The 23958-nt window shown below is 38.7% G+C and overlaps 1 protein-coding gene across 1 annotated transcript in view; it reads left to right on the forward strand.

Annotated features, from left to right (window-relative positions):
- The window catches only part of LOC104279369 (cohesin subunit SA-1), a gene marked incomplete at its 3' end in the record, with an annotated part of 136558 nt that overhangs the window by 109097 nt on the left and 3503 nt on the right, over positions 1-23958 (forward strand). Inside the window, exons 21-28 of the mRNA XM_009876635.1 lie at positions 3036-3123; positions 4530-4610; positions 12678-12770; positions 16540-16714; positions 18983-19122; positions 20087-20188; positions 21708-21856; positions 22977-23105. Coding sequence (XP_009874937.1) covers positions 3036-3123; positions 4530-4610; positions 12678-12770; positions 16540-16714; positions 18983-19122; positions 20087-20188; positions 21708-21856; positions 22977-23105 — 957 coding nt within the window. The remainder of the gene's footprint in view (positions 1-3035; positions 3124-4529; positions 4611-12677; positions 12771-16539; positions 16715-18982; positions 19123-20086; positions 20189-21707; positions 21857-22976; positions 23106-23958) is intronic.

The raw sequence follows: 23958 nt of genomic DNA on the forward strand, positions 1-23958 counted from the left end.
GTTGGTAGGTGCTGCTTCTTCATATTTTAAGGAAAAGAAACCCATCAAGATGGAAAAAAACATGGTAGAGGATTATCAGAAACACCTTCCAGACCAAAAAGCTGCCGTACTGAGATTTCCTAAGCCTGAGCTAATCCTCTTTCTGAAAGGGTCATGGCGACAAAGGGCTTGCAGCGCACTTGTTAGTTCAGATGTTTCTTCAAACAAGGATGTCAGTATTCCAATACAAATGAAAATCATCATTGCAATGTTTCCTTCCAAATTTTCAGAATATAATAATAAATTTTCTTGAGGTCATCTGAATGGAACACCTGAAGTATATACTTGAGCTGATTTTTTTACCACGGTTTCACTGATATTTATAGCATTTTTTTCCTGTCCTTAAGTACATGGAGACAATTTTTCTATACTGACTCCAGCCTAATTCAGCTGAGCTTTCACACGTAACACGTCGGTGTTATAGCAGTTCGTATGCTGCAAAACATCAGCATTTCTTATCTAATTGCTTCACTTAATGCAAGATATGTGAATCTCAAACGTCACCTCCATTACTCTGGAAGTGCCCTTTCATGCTGTCTTGTATACAGAACATTCTTTCACAGTTGGACTGAATTACTCAGAAGTTTATTATGTCCAGAAGTAGAAATGATGATAAATGAAATGTTGGTAGAGAAACTAGACTGTTTCTAGCATAGCTCTTCAAGCCCAAGGTGCAGCTTCTCTGACTTTGTCCCTCTTTAAAAACAAAAGCAGTTTTGTGGGTCGAGAGATCACCTCTTCAGAAAGAAAGTTTTTAAACCACAACAGGAAGTTTTCTAAGCTGCTTATTGCCATGCTTTCAGAAACACTGGGGAACTCTGGTACCTTTACTTCATCTGACTGTTTTCTGGCAGGTGCATGCCCCAGCAGACAGTGCTCTCTATAAGGATGAAAAGAAACCTTTGATGAAATGTTGGGCCCTGTTTTCTGTAATCCTTTAATACCCTCTGACAAGAAAGGGACCAAAGGAAAATTCTGTGTTGTGTGAATTTTCATTCTAGGAGCCTCTATGTCAGTCTGAATCTCTGGGGAAAATTGTATTGTGTCCAAGGAACCTTTATGACTATTGTTTTGATTGCCAAGTAGTTCAAAACATACAAAGGTGCACCAGAGTATGCCTAAATTTATTGTGGAGGCTTTTCTGTAAGGAAGCTCGTATTGAAAAGTCCTGTGCAAATTGTATATAGTTAGAATTTTTCAATTTTGGAAGCTGCAAAGCTTTTCCTGAGATGAGCTGTAAGGCCAAGCTCAGAGCAAAGAGCGAAGGTGCCCCCAGCTGTCAGGGCAATGCAGCGTGGCCCTGGTGACAGCTGCCTGACATGGAGGGCTCCAAAATTAAAAGGCAGAAATGAGACAGTTTTTCCTTTCATATTCTCTGTAGGATAATCTATGCTGATATGTGCCTCTGCACACCAAGGAGATTTTACTGCTTTAATTACAGCACTGTAATTAAGGAGGTACAACTCTGCCTTGCTAGCAACCTCGTGATTTGCTGAAGCAGCATCTATGTGCTTAATATCACTAGTCAGAGGCAGTTCTCTGACAGCATATAATTTATCTAAGAAACATTTTATTTTCATACTTCAGAGACCATCCAGAATCTAAGGCGGGGGGAGCATTTTTACATTTTTGTTCCCTTTTTTTTCAGTTTGCCTATTGTTCTATTCATGGATCTGAATTAGAAGTCAAAATGCTCCTTGACTTGATGACGCAAGCCTACCCTAGAGTTGATACTTCAGTACAAGAGCATTAATTGTTACATTTTCTGTGAAATTTTATCAGTAAGGTTTTCCAGAGCTAACGTGCTCCAGACTGGGAAGCGTTGCATAATGGGGCTTTCAACAGGATCTAGGCATTCCCAGACTTGAGCCTATGTCCACTTTGGATCTAGTGAATTATTCTTTGTGGCTGAGCAGGGTAGTTAATTATTTAAACAAAATCAGGCAGCTCCAAAGCAGGACAGACACAAAGGGGTGAGAAGAGTAAGCTTATCTGGGTGGTCAAGGTGCTGGGATGAAAGGGAGCAGGATGCAACAGACTGCTTTATCTAGTTCAGGCTTGCCAATTTGGGCTGAGTATCCTTGCTTCCAGGTGAGTATTTTAATCACCAAGTTTCTGGTTATTTTGAGGTGGCTTGTACTTTTATAAGCATATTATAAATTGTTTCTAGGTAGCTCATTTATTTCCAGTGCCCAAAAAGTTTGTTCAACCTAAATCTTTTAGTGAGAGAGAATTTTTTTCTTGTGGCCAGTGTGGTGTTCTGTAATTTCTTTGGTATTTCTCAGTTCTGGGAAATGAAAAAAAAAAAAAGCTATATCAGAAGCTGTTGAAGTCTGTAAGGCTGTAGAATGTATGTTGCTAATCTCATTTGTATTCCTCTCACTGGCAAATTAGGTTGGGTACAACTGAAATGTGAAACAATAAATGGGGGGTGGCAATCGCCATCTCTGTCGCATGTGCATGTACATGTACATCACGTTGTCTTATTTTAGATATTTCAGGATATTTAATGATGGTAATATTATTTTTCTCCAAATGATATGGCAGAAAAGATATGTAACTTTATTTTGCCATTTTTCATTCAGTATACATTGCTGGAGTTTGGCTGTAGTTTCTGCTGCAATGCCAGAGAAAATGCTTTCTGGAGTTCTATCAGTGTTCAGGACCAAAGAGGAAAGGTGATTTAGAGGCAACACTGAGAAGGAGCTCCTAGCTACACTTCAGTAACCTTTAAAGATGTATGGTATGCAGAGGATTTATCTCCTCCCTACAAAAATCCCACATAGTAAAACATTATTTCTTGTTTATCAGAAAGCCTAACTTCTGTTTTTAGCAGGGTGTGAACTAACTGTGCGGCTGCTTTGTCAGCAGGTTGTATTGTCTCAGCTTTGCAAAAATACCAAAGCTGGCTGAGCTGCCAGGTCAGACTGTGTTCCTGCTGTCATGTGGAGTTTTGAGGAACACAACTAATCTCTCCCTGTTCCCTCTTGTTCTAGTGCGCACGATCTCACAAAATGGGATTTGTTCAGTAACTGCTACAGATTGCTAAGAACTGGAATTGAACACGGAGCTATGCCAGAACAGGTACAGTTCACAACATCTGCACTGCGAAGCATTTAGGGATTCAAAGTTTTGAAGAGTGTAGTTGTAGAGAAATCTGAATGATTAATGCACTAGACTTCAGTTATTTAGGAAAAACATGGAGTTTTGAATGAAATTTATATTGTAGTGAAGCACCGTCTATCTGTAAACTAATGTTCCTGGCTGTGAAAAGCAACGCATAAATCATGAGGTTTACACTGAAACCCAACTTTTTTAAACCTTGGCTACAATTAGAATTATCACAAGTGATTATTGTGCATCAAAGATAAGATAGAAGCTTATGAAAACCAGAAAACAAGAAGAACATTTAGCAGGAAAAAAACCTTACCAGTGGAGTTCTTGTAGTGGAAATGTCTTGGACTTAATTTTCTTGTATAGTTTCTCATGGCTGAGCACAGGACCATTTCACGTTCTCCCAGGATTCCTGTTTAAATTGCAGATTGTCTTCTCCAACATTTCAGTGCATTTTAAGTTATAATTTGATTTCAATTAGAAGACAATTAGAATTCTAACAACTTCATTTAGAAAAAAAAAATCTCGCAAAAGTATTTTCTAAAAAGGACCATATTCCACACACCATGTGAAAGTCATGGCTTTAAGGTGTGGGGCCTTCTGCTCTCTCTGCAGTTCATACTTAATGCTGGAATTTTGCTAACTGGAGGGAGGGAGCCAGCAGATAAATACTGTCCATGCAGCTACCAGCCATCTCCAGTTTCTGAGTTGGACAGTGAAGTGGCTCCCCAAATACTTCTGTAAGATCTTGGGGGAAAAAATATCTGAAATCTGACCTGTCTTCAGTATTTCTTCCACCAGTCCACTAGAAGGAGTTTGCTGAAAAGGAATGGTTTAGTCTTTAGTGATATCTTTCAAAAAAGTATTTTGTAGAAGTGATTGTTGGAAGCAAAAAAGATTTTGAAATTTGTAGCACCTAATGCAGATTTGAAATTTTAAGAAGACACTTCTCCATGAGAAAAATTGTATTTTCTCACTTTTTTTAGAAATTGGGCTACATGTTTATTTGACAACAGAACAAATTTCCAGGCTGTATTCGTAGTGAAGTCAGAGTTAAACTCAAGCTTTTGAACCAAGATGTGTAGATGTTAGGTTGTATTTCTGTCATGCTGTGGCACCACCTCTTGCTGTACTCTAATACGGTTTCCTGTTCTGTTTCGCAGAACTTATGCAGTATTTTTTTCACCTGTAGTGGGTGGTTTCTTATTGCACCAAACTAATTAAGGGAAAACATAATATCCTTGAAAACAAAAAGTACCACCTGAGAGCTGCTCCTATTTCTTGTCCTCAGAATGTGTTATAAATTTTTCATACATTTTACCGATCTGCTTGATATTTCCAATGGGCTGGGATTCTTTGTGTTCCCTCTGTTACAGATAGTTGTTCAGGCACTGCAGTGTTCCCATTACTCTATTCTCTGGCAGCTGGTGAAAATCACTGAAGGCTCCCCTTCCAAAGTAAGTAGCCGTTTGATCATACAGATTTTACTGGAGAAACACACCTTGTCTAAAAAGCCATTAGACTTGATTCTCTTGTGACACCACCCACTGTACTGTCATCTTTTGTTCTTGTGAAACTGGTAGAAAATGTTGGTGTTTTGATTTATTCAGTATTTCAGGATCTGTTTAACATCATGCATGTGTCTAAATAAGCTATACAAACCGAGGAAGGTTTTTTTATCAGGATTTTATATGAGCTGATTTTTGTGTTTCTAATGCTGAAGATAATTAATGGACTTTACGGTGAGTCCAGCAGCTTGCATGAATGGCTCAGTGATGTTGACAGTGCTTACCGAATAGTTGTCAGCAGTGCTGCTGGTCTCTACACTTTACCTTGCTTCCCTTTTACTTACATCTCTTATGATGATGAATGTATATCTAAGGTAACTAGCAGTGACGATTATTAGTAAAAATAAGTGCAAGCGTAATGTATTAAGGACAATATCCCATGTAACTTGTTCATCATACATTTTTTCCAGAAGCCTTTCTTAGTTCTTTTCTCAATCAGAGGCCAACATCCTGCCTTTTTAGGGCTTTTTCAGAAGTAATACATCAAATTAAAATGGCATGAAAACCAAAGTACGCTTGTACTTCCCCATCAGCATCAAAAAGACAAAGATCTTATACTAAAGTACTACTAAAATAAGCATTTTATACACAAAAAAATATAAAAATAGACTGTAAATTCTTTGACTTGTTTTAAATACTGACGTATATTGACATTTATTAAATAGCTGCTAGAATTGGTATTGCTTATTTGGGCCTTCATTCACATTTTACCCCCTTGGCTTTTTTCTCTTTAGCATGCTGGTATTATGTGACTAAGAAAACTGAATGCATCCCATTTGTTTTAAATAAAGTCAGAATCGCATCACAGTAAGGCATCTGAAGTCCTCCTAGCTAGTAGCATTATCCTCAGGGAGAAATTTCACTTTGATGGAAGGAGCTGAGTAACTAAAAGTAAATCCTGAGCCCTTAAGGTGCCTGATCTAGTCGAGAGGTGACGTGCCTGGCGGCAGGGGGGCTGGATTAAATGATCTCTAAAGTCCCTTCCAGCTTAGGCCATTCTATGATTCTATGAAATCAACACACTAAATCTCGTTCTAATGCCTCCCCAGTAAGGAAAACTGGTTGGTGGTTACCTGTTTAGTGAGTGACTTTGGTGTGAGGGACCAAGCACTTACAGCACTTTGGTTGACTCTCCAAGCCTGAACACTGTCTTCAACAACTTTATTAAATTTTTGCTGTGTGCTCTTGACTGTTGGGTCTTGCTGAACATCTTACACACTCCTTAACGTGCCCCACAACTCTGTCCTTCTACTTGCTGGGCCCCTTGAGCAGCAATGCCCAGTCTTGCCTTACTCTTGGGGTGCAACTTCTGAGACACAGAGCGTTTGGTAGTATTCTCTTCTCCCTTCACTGCATTTCTCTGGGTTTTTTTGAACTAAATACAGTAAATTGCTGCAGTATAATGTAAATGGTGCACAGGGATAGCTGTCGCATTGCTGGGGAAAAAAATTCATATATTCCTGTGTCTAAATTATAGTAAAAGAAACATACTTAGCATAAACTACAGCTAATGACTAACATCCACAGCATCTGTCTGCATAAGACCTGTCCAGATGCTCTACATTTTGATGTCATAGTATGAATATAGAATGTTTTTTTCAGTATTACTGTGATGGTCCAGTTAAACTGAAAAAATTTGTTTCACTGACTGTTTTTTTCTGGCAGGCAAGCTTAGTGCAATTGTGTGGCCTTGCATACTTTTTCAAAATAGGATGCACTTGTATGAGACATTTTTTTGAGGTGAATGCGAAATAGCCTTGGTCTTTTGTGTATTTCTAATTCTGTTCTGACTCATGTTAAGTCATAATGCAGTTCATAGGAATGGAAAGAACTACGAAAGCTCCATCAGGAATGACCGTTCAAAGTACAAGTCAGTTCTGCTTCTGGAATCCCCATCGAAAACTACTGCTCTAACCTAGAGGACTGTTACTAACTTACTGTTCCATATTTCACCCCACCCCCTACAAAAACAGCGAGTGTTCTGCGTGCTTGGTTCAAGAGGAGCGCGGCAGTAACACTCCTCAGCTCTTCACACCTGGCCAGCAACCTCAGCTCTGCTCATGACAGGGATGGATAAAGAGAAATCCACAAACCTGATGCAGTTGTAATGTTTTGTTCTGCGTGGTTTTTAACCTATCAAACTTGTGGCTATAGATTGTTCATAGTGGAAATAAATCTCGTCTACACTATATCTGCCGGTTAATCCATTGGGATTTTGCCCATGATTTAGGCTTATAAATTAGCAGGCATTAAGGGGGATCACTTCTAAAGTATGATGTATGGGAAGACAAAGGGATTAATACAGGCATCTCAAAATGCAAAGTAGTGTGTTTCCTGAGTGTTTTTGAAGTATTCAGACTTTTACAGGACCATTTCTAAGACAGTATTTTAATACATAGGTCCATCCAACTTTCTAGTGCTACTTTGCTGTAGCTTCAATGGTGTAAGGACAGAGGGAGGTGATGGTTTGTAGGCTGAAGTGCTATCTTTAGTGGACCAATGGATATAGCTCTAAAAATTAGAGAGGCTTTTGGACATGCAAGCCTCTCAGCTTTGAAATAAAAGCAAAAGATTGCAAAGCAAAATAGAAGCTGAAAACAGTTGTTTGCTTTCTCTTTAGAATACAAATCAGGTAAGCCTTCTCTGAAGGAAAAGGAAAAGGTCTTTGGTATCTGTGATGGGGCGGGAGCAGGGGAAGGCAAGGTGGCAAGACAGTTACTAGAAGGGAAATAGGAGCTGCATAGTGGGAAAGAGATGAAAGATGAAAAGGCTAATGGAGAGAAGGGAATTCATAATACATCATAAAACTAGTCCTGAGTCCTTATTTTTCCCTTAGATTTATGAATTTTTGTTCCTAGGCTTGCATTTAGATGATTTTTTTCCTTTTTTTTAGATTTCCCTTGAGCTGAGTGATCAGAGATGGAGGGATTGATTTGTAAGAAATGTTCAGCTGCTGCCATCTGGGTCATTTGTGTGAGCTCATGCTGGCAAACAGTAGCCGCCCTATTTCACCTCAGTAGTTACCATGTAGGCATTCCTTGCACAGGATAAAGTGTATTAATATTTTGAAAATGTAAGTACAGGATGCAGGGGTGTAGATGTTTCTGTGGGAGGAAGTATCTTGCTTGGTAAAATAGACAAATTTTAAGTTTCTTAATCAAGTATGCTCTGCATTCATCAGGTGTACCTTTCATTGCAGGGAGTTTGCAGGTAGGGTGGGTGATTCTGTTAAGATTTCTTTCAAAGTGAGTTCTTTGAAAAAGAACTCAAAATTGCTTAATAATTTGGTGTATTGGTTCTAGAGTAGAGTCATACATGACAACCCGGGGTATACTATTGGGACCAGAGTCTTTCTCAGAATCAAGTTACTCTTTATCTGGTATTCAGATGGCTCTCTTCGAAGGATTGTCCTTGTTTGGAAACTGTCCCGGGCATTATGCCCAAGCCCAGGGCAAAATTATTGCTTTTTGAGGATACTTTGTATTAGAGTTGTTAGGTGTGTTTTGCATTATGGCTGACTACGTGAGACTAGGTGTGTTGGTCTACAGGCTTTGTGTGTGTGTCAGGGGAAATCTGATTCTTGCAGTTTAAATCGAATTAGGATCAAGTCAGGTCAATGATTGATTAACAACACATAAGTTACCTGCAGTCAGCGCAACACATCTCAAGAATAAGTATCAGCTATACAGCAGGTAAGCCAGAATACCAAATGCTTAAATCCTTCAGGTGGCTTCCAGCAGGGATGATGTGCCACCAGGCCTGGGCAGTGGTGGCAGTGCTGGGGTGTCTGACTGGCTCTGTTCCAGCCCAAGGCTCCTCTCTGTGATCACAGTTTTTCACGTTACTGTCATACTTCTCGACGAGGTGACTCCTTCTTTTCTCAAAAGTTTCTTGCTAATCTCCTGGTTACTGTTCAACCTGGTCACTTAAAGCAAATTCATTGTTGACGCTTCTCTTGGCATGGTCAGTTTTTTGCCAAACACTCTGTCAGAACAGGTAGTGACAGGTGTTTTGTTTACAGGCACTGTTGCACTCATGTTCTCATCCTAGGCACTGTTGTTTACCCAGGCTGTTACCGAGAGAGTGCTCTGCAGATTTCCCACACACTGTGTAATACGATTTACAGATTACAATTTTGATTATAGAGCTTGAGGAGATGATATCAGCATAAAAGTTTGAATGACATTTCAGTAGAAGGGTGATAGCTACTGATCAATTGAATTGGTAAGAAAGCCCAAAGACAGATAGGAAGAAAAGCATTGGGTTTGGTGGATGAACTGAGGAAAAGCACAGCATTTCTAAATGGCTTCGGTGGAAAAAACAATTTTAGATAGCACTCTTGTGAACGTAGTTGTTCAGTTAGAGGTGGTGGCTGGCAAAGGCCATACAAGTCTTGCTCTTACTGGCTTATTCTGTTTCCTGCCATGAACTAGTTAAATTTTAAGATCTTACACTGTACGGTTCAAGAAAGAGTTGTTTTTATCCTGGGTCACTTTAGCAATCCAGGTTCCCAGTGTGACCCCATGGTTTTACGCTAGCAACCCGGAGGACAGTGAAATTTTTTCATACTAATTTTTCTGCTGAAGCCGCCATATCAGGTAGTCGCACTCAAAGAGCCTTGGCTGTGTGCCAGAGAATGGTAAAAGACTTGAAAATCTAATTCATCTTTTTTCTTCTCATTTTCTCTTTTGAAAAAAATTACTGCTCTGTATAGGAGTCTGGGGATTTCTCCAAAGTTAGAGAAGTTCCAGATGACTCTGTTGCACTGTTCAGTCAGACTTTCTTCTGCTGTCTGTATCTTTTCAAAATGAATCTTCTTAATGCTATCAAGAGAGAGGATGATAAATAATGTGTGTCTACATGTTACTCATTCTTTGATAGAAAGAAAAATGAGAGACACTGATTCACTTTTTAGCCTTTATATAGGATTTTTCATAGGATTTCGTTTCTCTGTTGAATTAATTAACATCTAAAGGGAAGGTAATTGTGATAGAAAATAGGAGGTTATTAAATTGTAATCACAGTGTTTAAAGGTGTAAATCAGGTGCTTATGTAACAGTGAACTGATAAGCCTGGCATCAGTCCTAGGTAAAATCTTGGACTGGCTGATAGAAAACAGTCAGAACAAGCCTGAAGGACAGAGTGAATGTGACCAATAGATAAGACTGGAAGGAACAAATAAAGTTGTGCTTGAGAAGATTGCTTTTTTGATGGGTAAAGAAACCACTTGAAATAACAGTTTCTGCAAGATGTTAGTGCCCCATTGCATTTCAGGTGAATATGGGAATTTATTGTAATTCGTATTCTATAGCTCAAAGCTGATTAATATGTTAAGAAAAAAGTAATAAGTGGGAAGTCTTTGCATGGTGGGATAGCTTCTGGTGCATTCTAGGAGAGATCCATTCTCTGCTAAAAACTGATAATTTTTACTAATCATCAGGTAAGGTAAGGTGAAGGCGTTTAAAATGTGGATGATACAGATAAATTGATAAACAAAATACAATTAAAATAACAAAGAGGTGTTTTAATGCTGCCAAATAGAAGACTCGTATCCGAGAACAAGAAAGCTGATGGATGGAATGTCGTGACTTAGAATAGAGCAGAATTGTCTTACGGATTGTGTAATGGCAGGGTATTGTGGTGGCACAAGGGATTCTTGGCTTTGTGTTAAAGGTTAGGGCAGAGCCAGCCACTGAACACAGAGAGATGCTCTCTAAACCCTCCTTCCCCCAAACGGGAAAGGAAAGGGAATAAGACAGAGAGCCTTAATGATGGGAAAAGAAAACTAAACCAGCTTGAATAAAACAATAATAATACTAATAAGGAAATAATGAAAACAATGAAATATATACAAATACACACGAAACTGATATTGAACCCGACTCCCTGCCCCAGAAGCCATCATCACTAGTGCTGCAGAGCAGGCAGGCACCAGGCCAGTCCCAGGCTCAGAGGAGAACCAGACCCAGGAGCTTGATTTGGGTGTTTGATTTGGCACTCAGGATCAGGATCAGAGGCAGGAGAATGGACAGAGTTCTCCTCAGATGCCAGCTGTTGAAGAAGAGGAAGAACAAGAGAGCTTAGCCCTTATGATCTCTCAGCTTTATCCATATATGGAATTGAACACACTTTTTCATCACTCCTCCTGTCCATTCCTCCCTTTTACTTCCCCACACTCCCAACGTGGCACACAAGATCCAGCAGTGACCTTGGTCACTACAGGAGCAAGTATATGCAAGAGCCTTTCTGCACACCAGCCTGTGGTAGTAACTATAAACGTCAGGCATTATCACTTCTGGTAGCAGACACTCTCTGCAAAAACACGCTGCTAACTTCAGAAAGCGCAGGCCTTTAGAAGAGACTGAGCTGAAAAGTAGAATCAGTGAACAGAGTTGGTTCTGTTTAGCTCAGACCAGGACACTGTATTATCGGAGAGAAATTTATCAGGAACAGGAAAGTGAAGTGGCTCATAGACCTTCGGTGTCTGTACTGGAAAATCACATTCCCTGTTTTGAAAATTATAAGAGGTTCAGAGATTTAGGAATGCTTGGGGTGCTTCGGCACGCTTGCAGTCATGCCTTCTGCTGTGAACCAGTATGGGAAGAACATATGGACCACAAAAAGGCTTTTCAGTAAACAAAGAATAACAAGATCTTATGATGGGAAGCAATAAAAAAAGCTAAAACTAGAAATGAGACACATGGGCTGAACAGCTAGGATAATTAAAAATTGGAATTTTTACAAGGACGGTGTTGCATGTATCCTATGTAAATTCTTTGGATTTAGGTTGGATGTTGCTCTGTAGGGCACACTGTCTGCTGTCTCAGAGCTGATAATTGTGGAGGACAGCCTGCAGGAGCAGCAGGCCAGCAGTGCTGGTGCGAGCTGATGGCTGTTACCATCCCTTCTTTACATGGAGCCAGTGGTGGTGATCCCAGGGAAGGAATGGGTCTTCCAGGCAACGCTCTCAGGTGCACGTCAGCAGCGGTGCTGTCTGTGGGGCCCTGGCAGAAGGGCTGCTTACCCCAGCGGCAAGTCCTGGCTCTTCACATAGGAGTGTTCTTGTTCTGCTGTAGTTGATTTGCCCTCTCCATGTGGCTACTTGCTGTATCCTTATGGTTGTGCTCCAGTATCTTACATTTTGATTTATTTTCACTAGTTCATCTTGCTATCCGTAAAACATAAGTATTTATGGGAGTTCATCATTAATTCCTTCAGGTACAGAGCTTTCCTATCAAACTGGCTGCTTAGACCGGTGGTTTTTTCCAGGACGAGCCTCATCCCTTGCACTCTGAGTGTGCTGATTCCAGCGATTTGGCAGTGCTGGGTTATCAATTGGATGTGATCTTAAAGCTCTTTTCCAGCCTAAACGATTCTATGATTTTCCCAAATATGGGAACATATCAGTTGTCTGTGGATCAAGGTGACCAAGAACACCTTTGCCACTCACAAATTCTTTTTGCTCCAGATTAACAAACCTCCCTCCTTCCATAACTCATCAGATTTCTGTGATTTGCCTTCATTTCCTACATCTGCAGCTGGTTGGGATAACGTTTTTGTTGAACTTGAGATATTAATTGGTATTTTATTTGTTCATGTTGATTTATCTGAGTACAGAATTCTTCATAAACCACCAAGTAGGCTGAACTTGGTGTGTTGAACTTTCAATTCTGAAACATTTAGAATGTATATTCAATTTAAAATACAGACAATTTAACTCAGGAATGTATTGTTTTCTTATTATTATTTATTACAGGGAAACTTTGGGTCATTTGTATGAAAATTAATGACTTGTTTTACTCTATGCATATGAATAGCACATTTTTTCATAGCCTTTTTTGTTTGGCTAATTTTTAGGATTGAATGTATGAAATTATCACCATTTTCAAATTTTGTTTTTTCCTACCAACCTTTTATTAATATTTGTATATTATCCCTTTTTAATGTTTATTCTAGGAGGACTTGTTGGTATTGAGGAAAACTGTGAAATCCTTTCTAGCTGTCTGCCAGCAGTGTCTATCAAATGTCAACACTCCAGTCAAAGAACAGGTAAAGGAGATGTCTGTCCCATGGTTTTAGAAAAGTGTGAATATTAAACAGTAGTAAAACTGAATACGACACTATATCAAACTTAAAGTAAAATCATCTGTGCCTTTTTTCTAAATAAAACTGAACAAACACTCCATAAGAAGAGCTGTATTAAAAGCACCTTCAAAACTCAACTAATGGCAAATTCATTTTTGTTATAACGGTAAGGATTAACTGGATGCTTAGGCTCATGTTCAGCTGTCGTAACTTGAGGCATCTCACTCAGTCACCTAAAATAAGTCTATTGCTTTAGACACTTACTGTATTAACGGAGAGAAATCAGCATTTTTAAAGGATGACTGAGACCTCAAACAGGCTGAATCTTTCTCTGTATATTTCTGGGGTTTTTCCCCTGTTGTTGATCAAAGGGCAGTCTAGAGTGATTGCTTTCCTGCCAAAGGCAAATGCCTGAAGCCTTGATGATATTTCATTATTTCGTTACCCTAATAATTCAGTGTATAATAGTGTATAATAATAATAATGTAGTGGTGAATACTAATTACTGTATCTCTTTGCCATTGTGGCTAATGGGAGAAAATTGAGGCTTCTAGCAGTACAGGTCATACTACTGCATATTTTCTAGCAGAACAAAAAGTCAATTTATTTTACAAAAATACTCTGAATAACACTGAAAATGTAGTGTCTTCTCACACTGTACAAAAATCGTCACTTCACAAATAGTTATATCTCTTAGAGAAATCAGAATAAAATATCTATTTAAACAGTGTCTTCATTACAGAAATATAAAGGTCTGGAGGGTTTTTTAGACTCCCATCCATGGAGCCATCATAGCTTAGGTTGCTTCCCTGTGTGGTAGGCTGGCTGAAAACCCACGTGCATAAATCTCTTGGCATGTGTATGTGTGCGCACACGTATGCCAAAAGTACATACGTGAAATACGATTGCCTAAGCAGGTGTCAGGTTCTTTTGTGGCTCAGTGTAGTTATCCAGTTCTCTGGTTTAGATTTTTGGAAAGCCACGCATGCATGGAGTGGGAAGCTTCTGCTGTATGTATTTAGAACGTGAAATAAAATTGAAGGGCTTGGTGAAATAATTTGCAGTCTCTGAAAAAAACCCACTTTACAATAGCTGGTTTGTTTGCTGAGATTTTATGAATATATGCTGATTTATATCAGGTCTGTAATATCCTTTAGCTGTCTAAAAATTGCATTTCTATCAGACCTCCCAAGATTTTGCAAAGACTGTAACTAGATGGCTTGTGGGTTTTGCCTGTATTTTTTAAAAGATAATGCTTCTTAAAAGACAAGTTTACATTTTTTTGAAAGATAGCTCTGCTTGGCATTTGCACTGTGTTCTCCAAGTTGATAAATATGAATATTAAAGACTCAAAGTTGTTGCTAGTTTATGTATTTTTAAAAGACTCTGACATGTCATTGTCTTCCAGCAGATTTAACTTGAGTAATTGTTTTTTAATATTCTGAGTAGTTACTCTTGGCATATTTTATTAATAATAGGAAAATCTCATCTGGCTTCATGGAAATACTGACCATTCTAGCTTAAGATGGCACTAAGGTCTTTTCCTGCAGCAACAAGTAGTAAATAATCCTTCCCACTGCTGTAGTGTTTTTGTTCTTGATATATATTAACATGTTTATATTCTCTTCTTTTTTGTGGCCACAATTTTTTTTTATTTGTAATTTAAATTTTTCTTAGAAGCTCCCTTGCCGTTCGCAATTCTTTGTGAGCTTTTGAGCCTCAGCTAGACAAAGCCATGACCAGCCAGACCTAGAGACAGCAAGCGTCGCAGTCAGAGTAGGCTGGGGTAGAGAATCCAGAGGTTCCTTCCAACTGCTATGATCTTTTTAATTTTCCACCTTAAAAAATGTATTTCTGTGAGTGCAGGAACTCCTTCTTAATCCTTTTGTTTTACTGGATTTTTTTTTTGACAATTCTATGTAAGTTATATTATTTCCCTACCATATTTGATTCTTAATCTACACATTATTTCCAGAGGTCAATGTATATATCAAAGAAGGAAGAACATATCAGATATTTATAAAAACAGGCCTCAAACAATTCGAATTTTCCTAGACTATCCGAGTGAAATAATTCTCCTGTGACTAGATGCATATACAGTATGTGGTCATCTATATCTGAGTCCCCTGCTGCCTTTATATTGGACAGAAATAAGTGCTTTCAGTCCATTATTCATGGGCCTTTTTTAGAGCTCTATATTAGAATTAATTTGAATTCTATCAAGTATCAAAGGAGTTTAGAGCAGGTGAGATCATCACTGAAATGAATCACAGCTTTTTGGATCCAGTGGAGAAAACCCCCAAACAGTGGCAGCTGTTTCCAAAGCCAAAGTACAACATAGTTTACAAGGATTTGTATTTTGTTCTTGCCTGAGTATAGCTCATTCAGATTTTATAACGCTCCAGGAAATAAGTGAGCTGCTGTGACGTTCAGCATTCACGAAGATTTCATTCTGGAAGTTTGTAAAGCAGATTGCTCTCACTCACTGGTTTTACTTAGGCTTGGTTCAAAAACATGTTTAAGCATGTAGTTAACTGTCTTTCTGTTCAGCCTTTTGTAGAGGGGGAGTATAGGACTGAATTTCATGACCCTGTCAGAGCTATTCCGCAATCTCTCTTCCTTTGCAAACGTCTGACCTACCCCCTCCCTGGAAGCGGTGACTTACCCTGCCCTGAGTGAGGCTCCTGCAGCCTTCTCGGGGAAGAGACAGCCCATCCAGCACGTATCTTCTAGGGGCCTTTCTACACCTTCATACCCTGAGCCTTCCTCTCATTCTCAGCTTTCAGAATTTGAGGTTGAAGCTAGCCTAAGAAGATTAAAAACTACTTTCTGAAAGGTGCTCAGGTGTTGACTGTAATGCAGATCAATGCAGCTGGCTGTGACACTCCAACACAAGCCATTGGGGAAAATAGTATTTTTCCCGTGAATGAGAGTCTACAGATAAGCCCTTGAAAGAAATAAAGTTAGTAATAGCTGCCTCCTTTCTCTATTCTCAGGTAACAAGCATATAATAATAATGAGCATAAATCATGGAAAATTCACCATTGATTGGCTCGTATCTAGATTTGGAAGCTGTGCACACTTACTTGATTCCTTTTGCAGAGAATTATTGATGAAATTCTGCAAGAATTTCTTCGCTTACAGCTATCTCTTTGTATTTTGGGGATCTGACAGTGACTCAGCTTGGATTTTCCCTCATAACATTGTTCATTTTTTTGCATGTTTTTACTTTTCTAACCCTTTATCAGAAGAGGTGTTTTTTCTTTACTACAAATTTACCTACAGTCCTTGGATCAGAGGTGAATTTAGAGTTCTTTTCATAGAAAAGAAATGGAAGTTTAATGTGGATCATTCTGGACAAGGAAGAGGTAGGAGACACAGTTCCTTACAGAGGAATCAAAGGCTTGACATGTTGAAGTTAGGGGAAGCCCTTATGAGCACTTTTCACAGCACACAAACAACTACAACTGAGTAAAATTAAAGAAGGATATTTAATAATAGCAGAGGATATCTGGAAATTAGATAAATGGTATCGTATTTTTTACTTATTATGCTTTAAGTGGTGAAGTCACCATCCCTGGAGGTGTTAAAAAAATATGTAGATGTGACGCTTCAGGGTTTAATGGTCATGGTATAACTGGATTGATGATTGGACTTGATGATCTTAGAGGTCTTTTCCAACCTTAATGATTCTATGATTCTGTGAGTGCATTCATCCTCTTTTGCCTTTCAGGCTTTCATGCTGCTCTGTGATCTCTTGATGATTTTTAGTCATCAGCTGATGACTGGAGGTCGAGAAGGTCTTCAGCCCTTGGTGTTTAATCCAGATTCAGGTCTCCAGTCAGAACTTCTCAGTTTTGTGATGGACCATGTCTTTATTGACCAAGATGATGAAAATCAGAGCATGGGTATGTTTAGCTTTCATGTTTTCTACTTAGCTTTTTTTTTTCATAAAAGACACAGAAGAAAGAACAAAATAGAATTTTCAGATAAGTTTGTTCAACTGTTTTCAGAATTATTCCGTCTTTAATTTTGGGAGCTGTGAATATGGAGTACTCGATATTGACTACTACTTTTGTTAAAAAAAGATAAGTACTTAAAAAGTTCACTTCATAAAAACAGATGTTTTCAGAAGACATGGAGTTCTACTGTAACTGCATGCTATAAATCCAGACAAAACTATTATTCCTTTACTGATCTAAGTTTTCCTTTACTTCCAAAACAATACAATCTGAGTTCAGCAACAAACTTTGTTTAATATGACTTCAAGGGAAGAAATATGATGGAACAGTACATAGAAGAGAAATCCTGTAGACTTACTAAATTGAATTATAGGATCCTGAAGGCAAACCTTACCAGCAAAGCTCTAGCAAAGAAAGCCTTAAGAAACTCTGATGTTACTAAATAAACATCCCGTCTGCTCATCCCCCAAAATAATCAAATCAAGCTCAAGATATCCTTGATTTGGTTGGAGACTAGGAAAGTACTTGGGAAAGTGTCATGTATGCTTGCTTGCTTCCTCGCCCTTTCCTCAGCATCTGTTCATGGCCACGCTTTGAGAGTCACAAGGATGACGTCACATTTTTGGCTTTCAGTTGGGGAGAGGCAGATTTGGCATTTAGGTCTGGTTTTAAATAGTTTGGTGCTGCTGATGTGTGTTATAAATGCCTAAATACAGGTACAGAGGTATCCAGTTTCTGAGTGTTTCCTAAATAGCTTTGGACAAGAGATGAATTCCCAGATGGTCAAGCTATGTGGAAGAGCTGCTGACGGCATACTGTAGTGTTGTTCTTTGTCACATTTTCTGAATTTCCACTGTACTCAGTTAGTCGTATGCTAGCGTGACACATGGTACTATTTTAAATCTTTTAAGACAGCAATATATGGAACTAAGGTCTCAGGGAATGTTTTCTTGCTCTAAAGGCACTTTCCTAGCTCCTCAGTAACTAACATCTTCGTTGAACATCTCTTTAAGGATTCCTGGGGAGAACACATTTTGAAACACAGCTTCACCAGGAAGCTATGTGCAGTTAATCATAATTTCTGAGTTCAATGTTCAGAATAATGCATCAAGGGTAGATTTTAGTGTTTAATTTTTTTCCTGCTCTTTAGCCAAATTGCTGGTCTTTAACCTCCTGTGATTTAACAGGGAAGACAGTAAAAAGATGGATAAAGATCTTCATGTATAATTTCTGTTCCCTAGTGCTACTCTGACTCCATTAAGTCAGTCTGACCTTTGTAACCTTTGGTATTCAAAACAGATCAGTAGTGATAGAAAGAAATTAAGAAATGGGGAGGATTGTGCTAATGGGCTTCAGTTCTGTGGGTTAAGGCTTCTCAGGATTAAAATGGGCATGTATATCCACAGTGAGCTCCACTACTCATAAGAGATTCCCTGTGATCAAATACATTATTCAAGTACTGTGGCTCTGTGGAGACTCCAGTATGAGTGCAGCAAGAGTCGCAATGACACTGTGTCCGCCCTCCTCCTGCCACAGCTCTGTTCTGCTTCAAACTGGTCGGAAGATTCCCTCCAAGAATAAGCTCTTATAAAAACCACAGGAGATTTACTTTTATCGTAACAGTTACAGCTGATTTAATTTTCTTATATAAGTTGTGGAATATGCTTTTATATGTAGTATTATATTTACCATTTTATGTGAATAATTTCATTTTTACTCAAATGGTGAAATGACATTAATGTTTCTCACAGCTGAATTTTACTTCCTGTTGTTATTGGTGCTTTAGAGCCATCAGCTTCATACCTGAAGATCCAAGGCATGCAGTAGAACTATTGCTGCTTCTCATTTTCCTTATATGAACTATTTATGTCTTTGCCATGTTAATGGAGCATCTCCAAGTGTCCTGTGTTTCAGAAGTTAAGCAAAAAGCATTCAACAAGTCTTCACTGGGGCCTTTCACAGAGTAAAGATTATCTTTGGTACCTACTCAGGACTATAGATAAGGTCCTTGGTCGATGGTCTATCTTGTTCCTCAGCTTTCCTGACAGTTGTAACATAGGCAGGACTCAAGAATTATCACCTTTCATTTTAGCTTCTGCGACAATCCTTGTTTCGTTTTAAAGAATTGATTTTTTCTGAACTCTACTCTTTGATAACATTGCTTAGAACACAGCAGTTACTTATAAACATTTTTATTGTTGTTGATGCTTTCAGAGGGAGACGAAGAAGATGAAGCTAACAAAATAGAAGCTTTACATAAGAGAAGAAACCTTCTGGCTGCCTTTAGCAAGCTGATAATTTATGACATTGTGGACATGCATGCAGCAGCAGATATCTTCAAGCACTATATGAAGGTCCAGCTCTGAGTATTCTCCTCTTCCTGACTGAACACAGACTGTCATGTCAGGGCCCCTCTCCCAGCACAGTAGTTAAAGACTGAACACTTTGGAAAGCTCTTTCCGCCTTATTAAATTTTTTATAAGAGTTTTTCCTTTCTAAATGATACCTGCCCACTGAGAAGCAGTAAGCTTCCTGTCCTGAGTAGCAGGACCAAAAGCAACACCTAGACTTGGTCCTGCAAGGTGCTGAGTATTTCCAGAGAGGCTCCTCTCCACGGACACTTTATTGTCCTGCTCCTCAAATTCATTCCTAGAACCCACAATAACAGTTACCTCCTATTTCACTGGGAGTCTCCCAGTCTTAGTGCTTGCCGTAAGGAAGCAGATTTTTTGTGAGAGAAGATAACAGGAAAGCAGTAAAAGAAAAAAAAAAGCTGTGTGTAGTACTGCTGTCAGTGGCTACACATTACCAATTTACACTGCTTCCATACAGTGTTTAGGCCCAAAAACCTCAGAAAGATGTGCTCCTCAGCTACCAGTGCCCCCTGCACTTGTGAGTTTACCTGCCAGAAAAGAGGCACATTAGCAGTCCTGACACTGCCAAGGAACACAGAGCCCCTCAGATGATCCTGATTTGGCAGGTATCTATGTCACCTGTCTCTCTGTAAGGGATTAGTCATCAAGGATTTAGTTTGGGGTAGGAAATACTCTTTTGTTTGTTTTTCAACATATTCATTAGAAAATATAATAATAAATACAGAAGTCCCTTACCTTGTCACTGGGTGCAAGACACCAACCAGTTCAAATTTGGTTATTGAAACATTGCCTCCCACCCACAAAGAAATCTGGATTTGAGATGAGGCGTTTGGCAACTGCTGCCTTTTCAAAAAAAGAATTACAAGTAATCTTCATATCAGGAAAACTGTAAGAAATTGTATAAGAGGTTCAATTTAAAAGTTTTTTCCACTTTTTTTTCCAGTACTACAATGACTATGGAGATATCATTAAGGAAACCCTGAGCAAAACAAGGCAAATTGATAAAATCCAGTGTGCGAAGACACTCATTCTCAGTTTGCAGCAGGTAAGAATATTGATTTTTCCTAGAAATGCCTCACTGCAAATATTGCTGGACAGGATTTTCTCTGGTGCCCTTTACAATGAAGGGAAAATGCTACACTTGTGTTAAGAGATTATCTTGTTCCTCAGTTCAGGCTGTCACCGTTCATTTGTCTCAGTAACCTCAGTCTCCTTAAGCCCGCACTGGCAAAGTCTTGATCAGAAAGAGAGAGAAGACCCTTAAAGGCAATTTTGGTCCAAGTTGATTCATAGCGTTTGTTTACTGGTACCTGGTGAGCAAGAAGAATTAAGATGACTTTCTCTTCTTATAATTAGCTGAAAGTAACGCATCTTCTTTACATTTTGTCTAAATACTGATTGATTTTTCAAACTTCCAAGCTAATGAGTTTAAGTCTTCCAACATTGTTAAGCATGCTTTTTCCCTGAAAAAAAAAAGCTTTACATCAACCATAAATTATTGCCTTGGTGATGAAACCCATCATTGTTCTACCTAACACTAAATCCTTGTTCTGCTTCACTAAATACCACTTGGGCCCTTGAAGAGCCAGCTATATCCACTAGACAGAGAAATTACTTCTATGAATTAGGTGTTTTCAAATCAGCTGGGCCTCCCAAAATTCATTCCAGAGTATGAAGGGATTTCCTGTAGCAATCTGGAAGCTGAGAGAGATCTGTGAAAACTTGAGAAAACCAGGTGTACTTCCAGAAGAACTGGCAAGTGTCAAAGTAGTTCCTGTCTTTAAAACTTGGAGAGAGGAAGAAGCCAGGTATCATAGATCAGTCAGCCTAATATGAAAAAAAATATAATTAGACAACCTATTTGCAAGCACGTGAGTGATAGGTAACAGCCAGTATGAATTTGTCAGGAAGAAATCATGTCAAATTAAGCTGCTTTCATTAATTATATGGTAACAGAGCTTGTGGATATCAGGGAAACGGTGGATTTAATGCAACTTGATTTAGTATTGTCACTGACACTGTCTCCCTTCTCATCAGCACATTAGGAAAATGTGGTCTAAGTAGCAATATCAGTCTGACTGGAAAACCACTGAGTAGTTGTTCTGAAAGGGCGTTATCAAGCAGGCTATGAAGGTGTTTACCCAATAATGCTGTTCAGATATTCATTAAGTCTTGAGTGATGGAGCAGCAATCTTGCCTCCTAAATTCAAAGAAGATGCTGATCTGATGGGTGATGTAGGTGTTTTAGAAAACAGCATAAAAATACAGAATCATCTTGATGAGGTGAGAGAATAATAGATTCACTCAATGAAGGTAAGTGCAAAATTCGTTTTAAGAGTTACCGTCTGCCCAAGTGCAAGATGGGGCCAGCTGGCCACAGCAGTGACACAGAAGGAAGTCTGGGAACTGAAGTCGATTAGAAGCTGGATATAAGAGCTCTGTTACATTTCTGGGAAAAAGAAGTTATTGTAATGTCTACTCTTAGCCCCAACAGGTTAAGAACAAAAGTCTTTTCCAACAGCTTTTCTAGCTGACATATTTTACCAATTGAATTCTTTCTCTAGCTGTTTAACGAGCTTGTTCAGGAGCAAGGTCCCAATTTGGACCGGACGTCTGCCCATGTCAGTGGGATTAAGGAACTGGCCCGTCGGTTTGCCCTCACTTTTGGCTTGGATCAGATCAAGACAAGAGAGGCTGTGGCCACACTACACAAGTGAGTGGTGGTAAATAAACTGGATTTTTATATTACTTCAGATTAAAACTTTTGCTCAGCATACCTTTTCTAAAAGGGAATCTTAACAGGACTTGGAATAATGATACTTTTTTTCTACTTTATGTAGAAAAATGGTGGAGTCTGTCCATGTGCCTATGTAAGAAAGGAAGAAAAACTAGCTGCTACCTAATTATTTGCTGGAATTTATTGGAATGGCCATGTATATCTATCTCAAAGCCACTGGTATTATACATACTTGTGTGGGCTGTATCTAACAACTGTAGATCGTTCTTTTTATCACCACATGGATTCTGTAGGCACCAAGGGCTTTTGTGAAAATATATTCCAACAATATTTTGGAAATCTATTTTTTATAGTGGATCGAAGCTTTTTATATAACTGCTGTACAAGAAAGTGTAGAAAGGTACTGCTAAATTTAAATTACAACCTTCCCATGCCATATAAAGGCTTAAATATTAAAGTTCGCTATCTCGGAGGCTAAGTCATTAAGATTAAGATTAGCAAAGCATGATCAAAATGCTACCAGACGCTTTCCTGTGCCGAGCAAGAGGGAAGTCAAGACATACACGTGCCGTTACTGGGCAGTGTGAAAGTAAATTGTTTTCCTGAGTCTCAAATGATAAAGCAAAGACAAGACTTACCAATATATATTGGTAAGTACATTCTTTGTTCTGACTCTTGACACAGAAGTTTTATCTTGTTATGTCTTACATATTATTCTTATTGTGAGTTTCTGCATCAGGCAGAAACTGGGGGATTGGACTAAATGGCCCTTAAAGGTCCCTTCCAACCCAAGCATTCTGTGATTCTATGACTATTCCTGCCGAGGCACTGGCTTTCAGCACCTACCAGGTTTCTTAGATTGTAGTAAATTCCTTCTTACTACATAACTGGCAGTATGTTGTCTTCGAGACTGTGTCCTTACAAGTCAAGGGGGAACATCTGATTTCACTTTATCCAAAAGCAGCTCTTTGCTAGTAGTGAAAAAAAGTTATGATGGGATATAAAGATATAACAAATTTTATCACAGTTCAAATTTTGAGCACTTTTAAAAATTTTGTTACAAGCTTCTGAAAATTTTAATATTTCTTCACTGTAGAGATGGCATAGAGTTTGCCTTCAAGTATCAGAATCAAAAAGGACAAGACTATCCACCTCCTAACCTTGCTTTCCTTGAAGTGCTTAGTGAATTTTCTTCTAAACTCTTGCGACAGGACAAAAAGACTGTGTAAGTTAATGCTTCATTTTCTTTGGTGGGTTTTGCTGGGCTCTGTTACTCACTGTAGTGTGTATTTAAGCTCTCTGCTTTGAAGTTTTCACAATCTAATAGGAAGTCCCAAGGAGATATTTCACACACACAGTTATAGGTTTATATTTTAAAGTAATAAAGATAAATGAGAAAAGGAGAATCAAGTTCACTCATGAGGTGTGTTTGAGACCTTACAAAACAATGTTTCTTAATATTTCCTGTGGGTCACTGAAATTTAAAAGAGCCTTTTATTCAGGCTAGAAGAAAAAAAAATGTTAGCAGTGCAGGAAATCTACAGACCTGTAAACACTGCGGTAACATCTGTTACTGTTAGATATTTACATAAAATGTAACAGGTTTTTTTGTAATGTAACATATATTTTTTGTTTATTTTAGTATATTGAGTTAAACTGGGAAGTAAAGGTTTGTCAAGACTTCTGTTACTGGCATAATAGGATAGAGAAAGAGGCCGAGAGAGGTCACTGTTTTTGGTTAGGGCAGAGCAGGGTGATAGAGAGCTGGCAGGATAAAACAAGCGGCCTGGATTTGATCTGGTGAGTAATTACTGCAGCTGAAATACTGGGAATGAAATACATGTGCTGTATTGTCGATACGATCTGAATAAAGAGCAAGAAATACTGTTTTATGAGCAACATTTGAATAGTGTCGAGGGGCTGCAGGTATCGACAGAAAACTACATATCGAAAGAAAATGACGTTGTTAAGGACAAGTTCATAGTAACGACATCTCTGCTTCGCTGTGGAGATAACGCTTTACGTTTCTGATACGTTATGTAGCAAATAGCCAGGATTTGGCCACAGCAGAGAAATAA

The sequence above is a fragment of the Apaloderma vittatum genome, unplaced genomic scaffold, assembly GCF_000703405.1.
Source record: "Apaloderma vittatum isolate BGI_N311 unplaced genomic scaffold, ASM70340v1 scaffold719, whole genome shotgun sequence".
NCBI lineage: Eukaryota > Metazoa > Chordata > Aves > Trogoniformes > Trogonidae > Apaloderma > Apaloderma vittatum.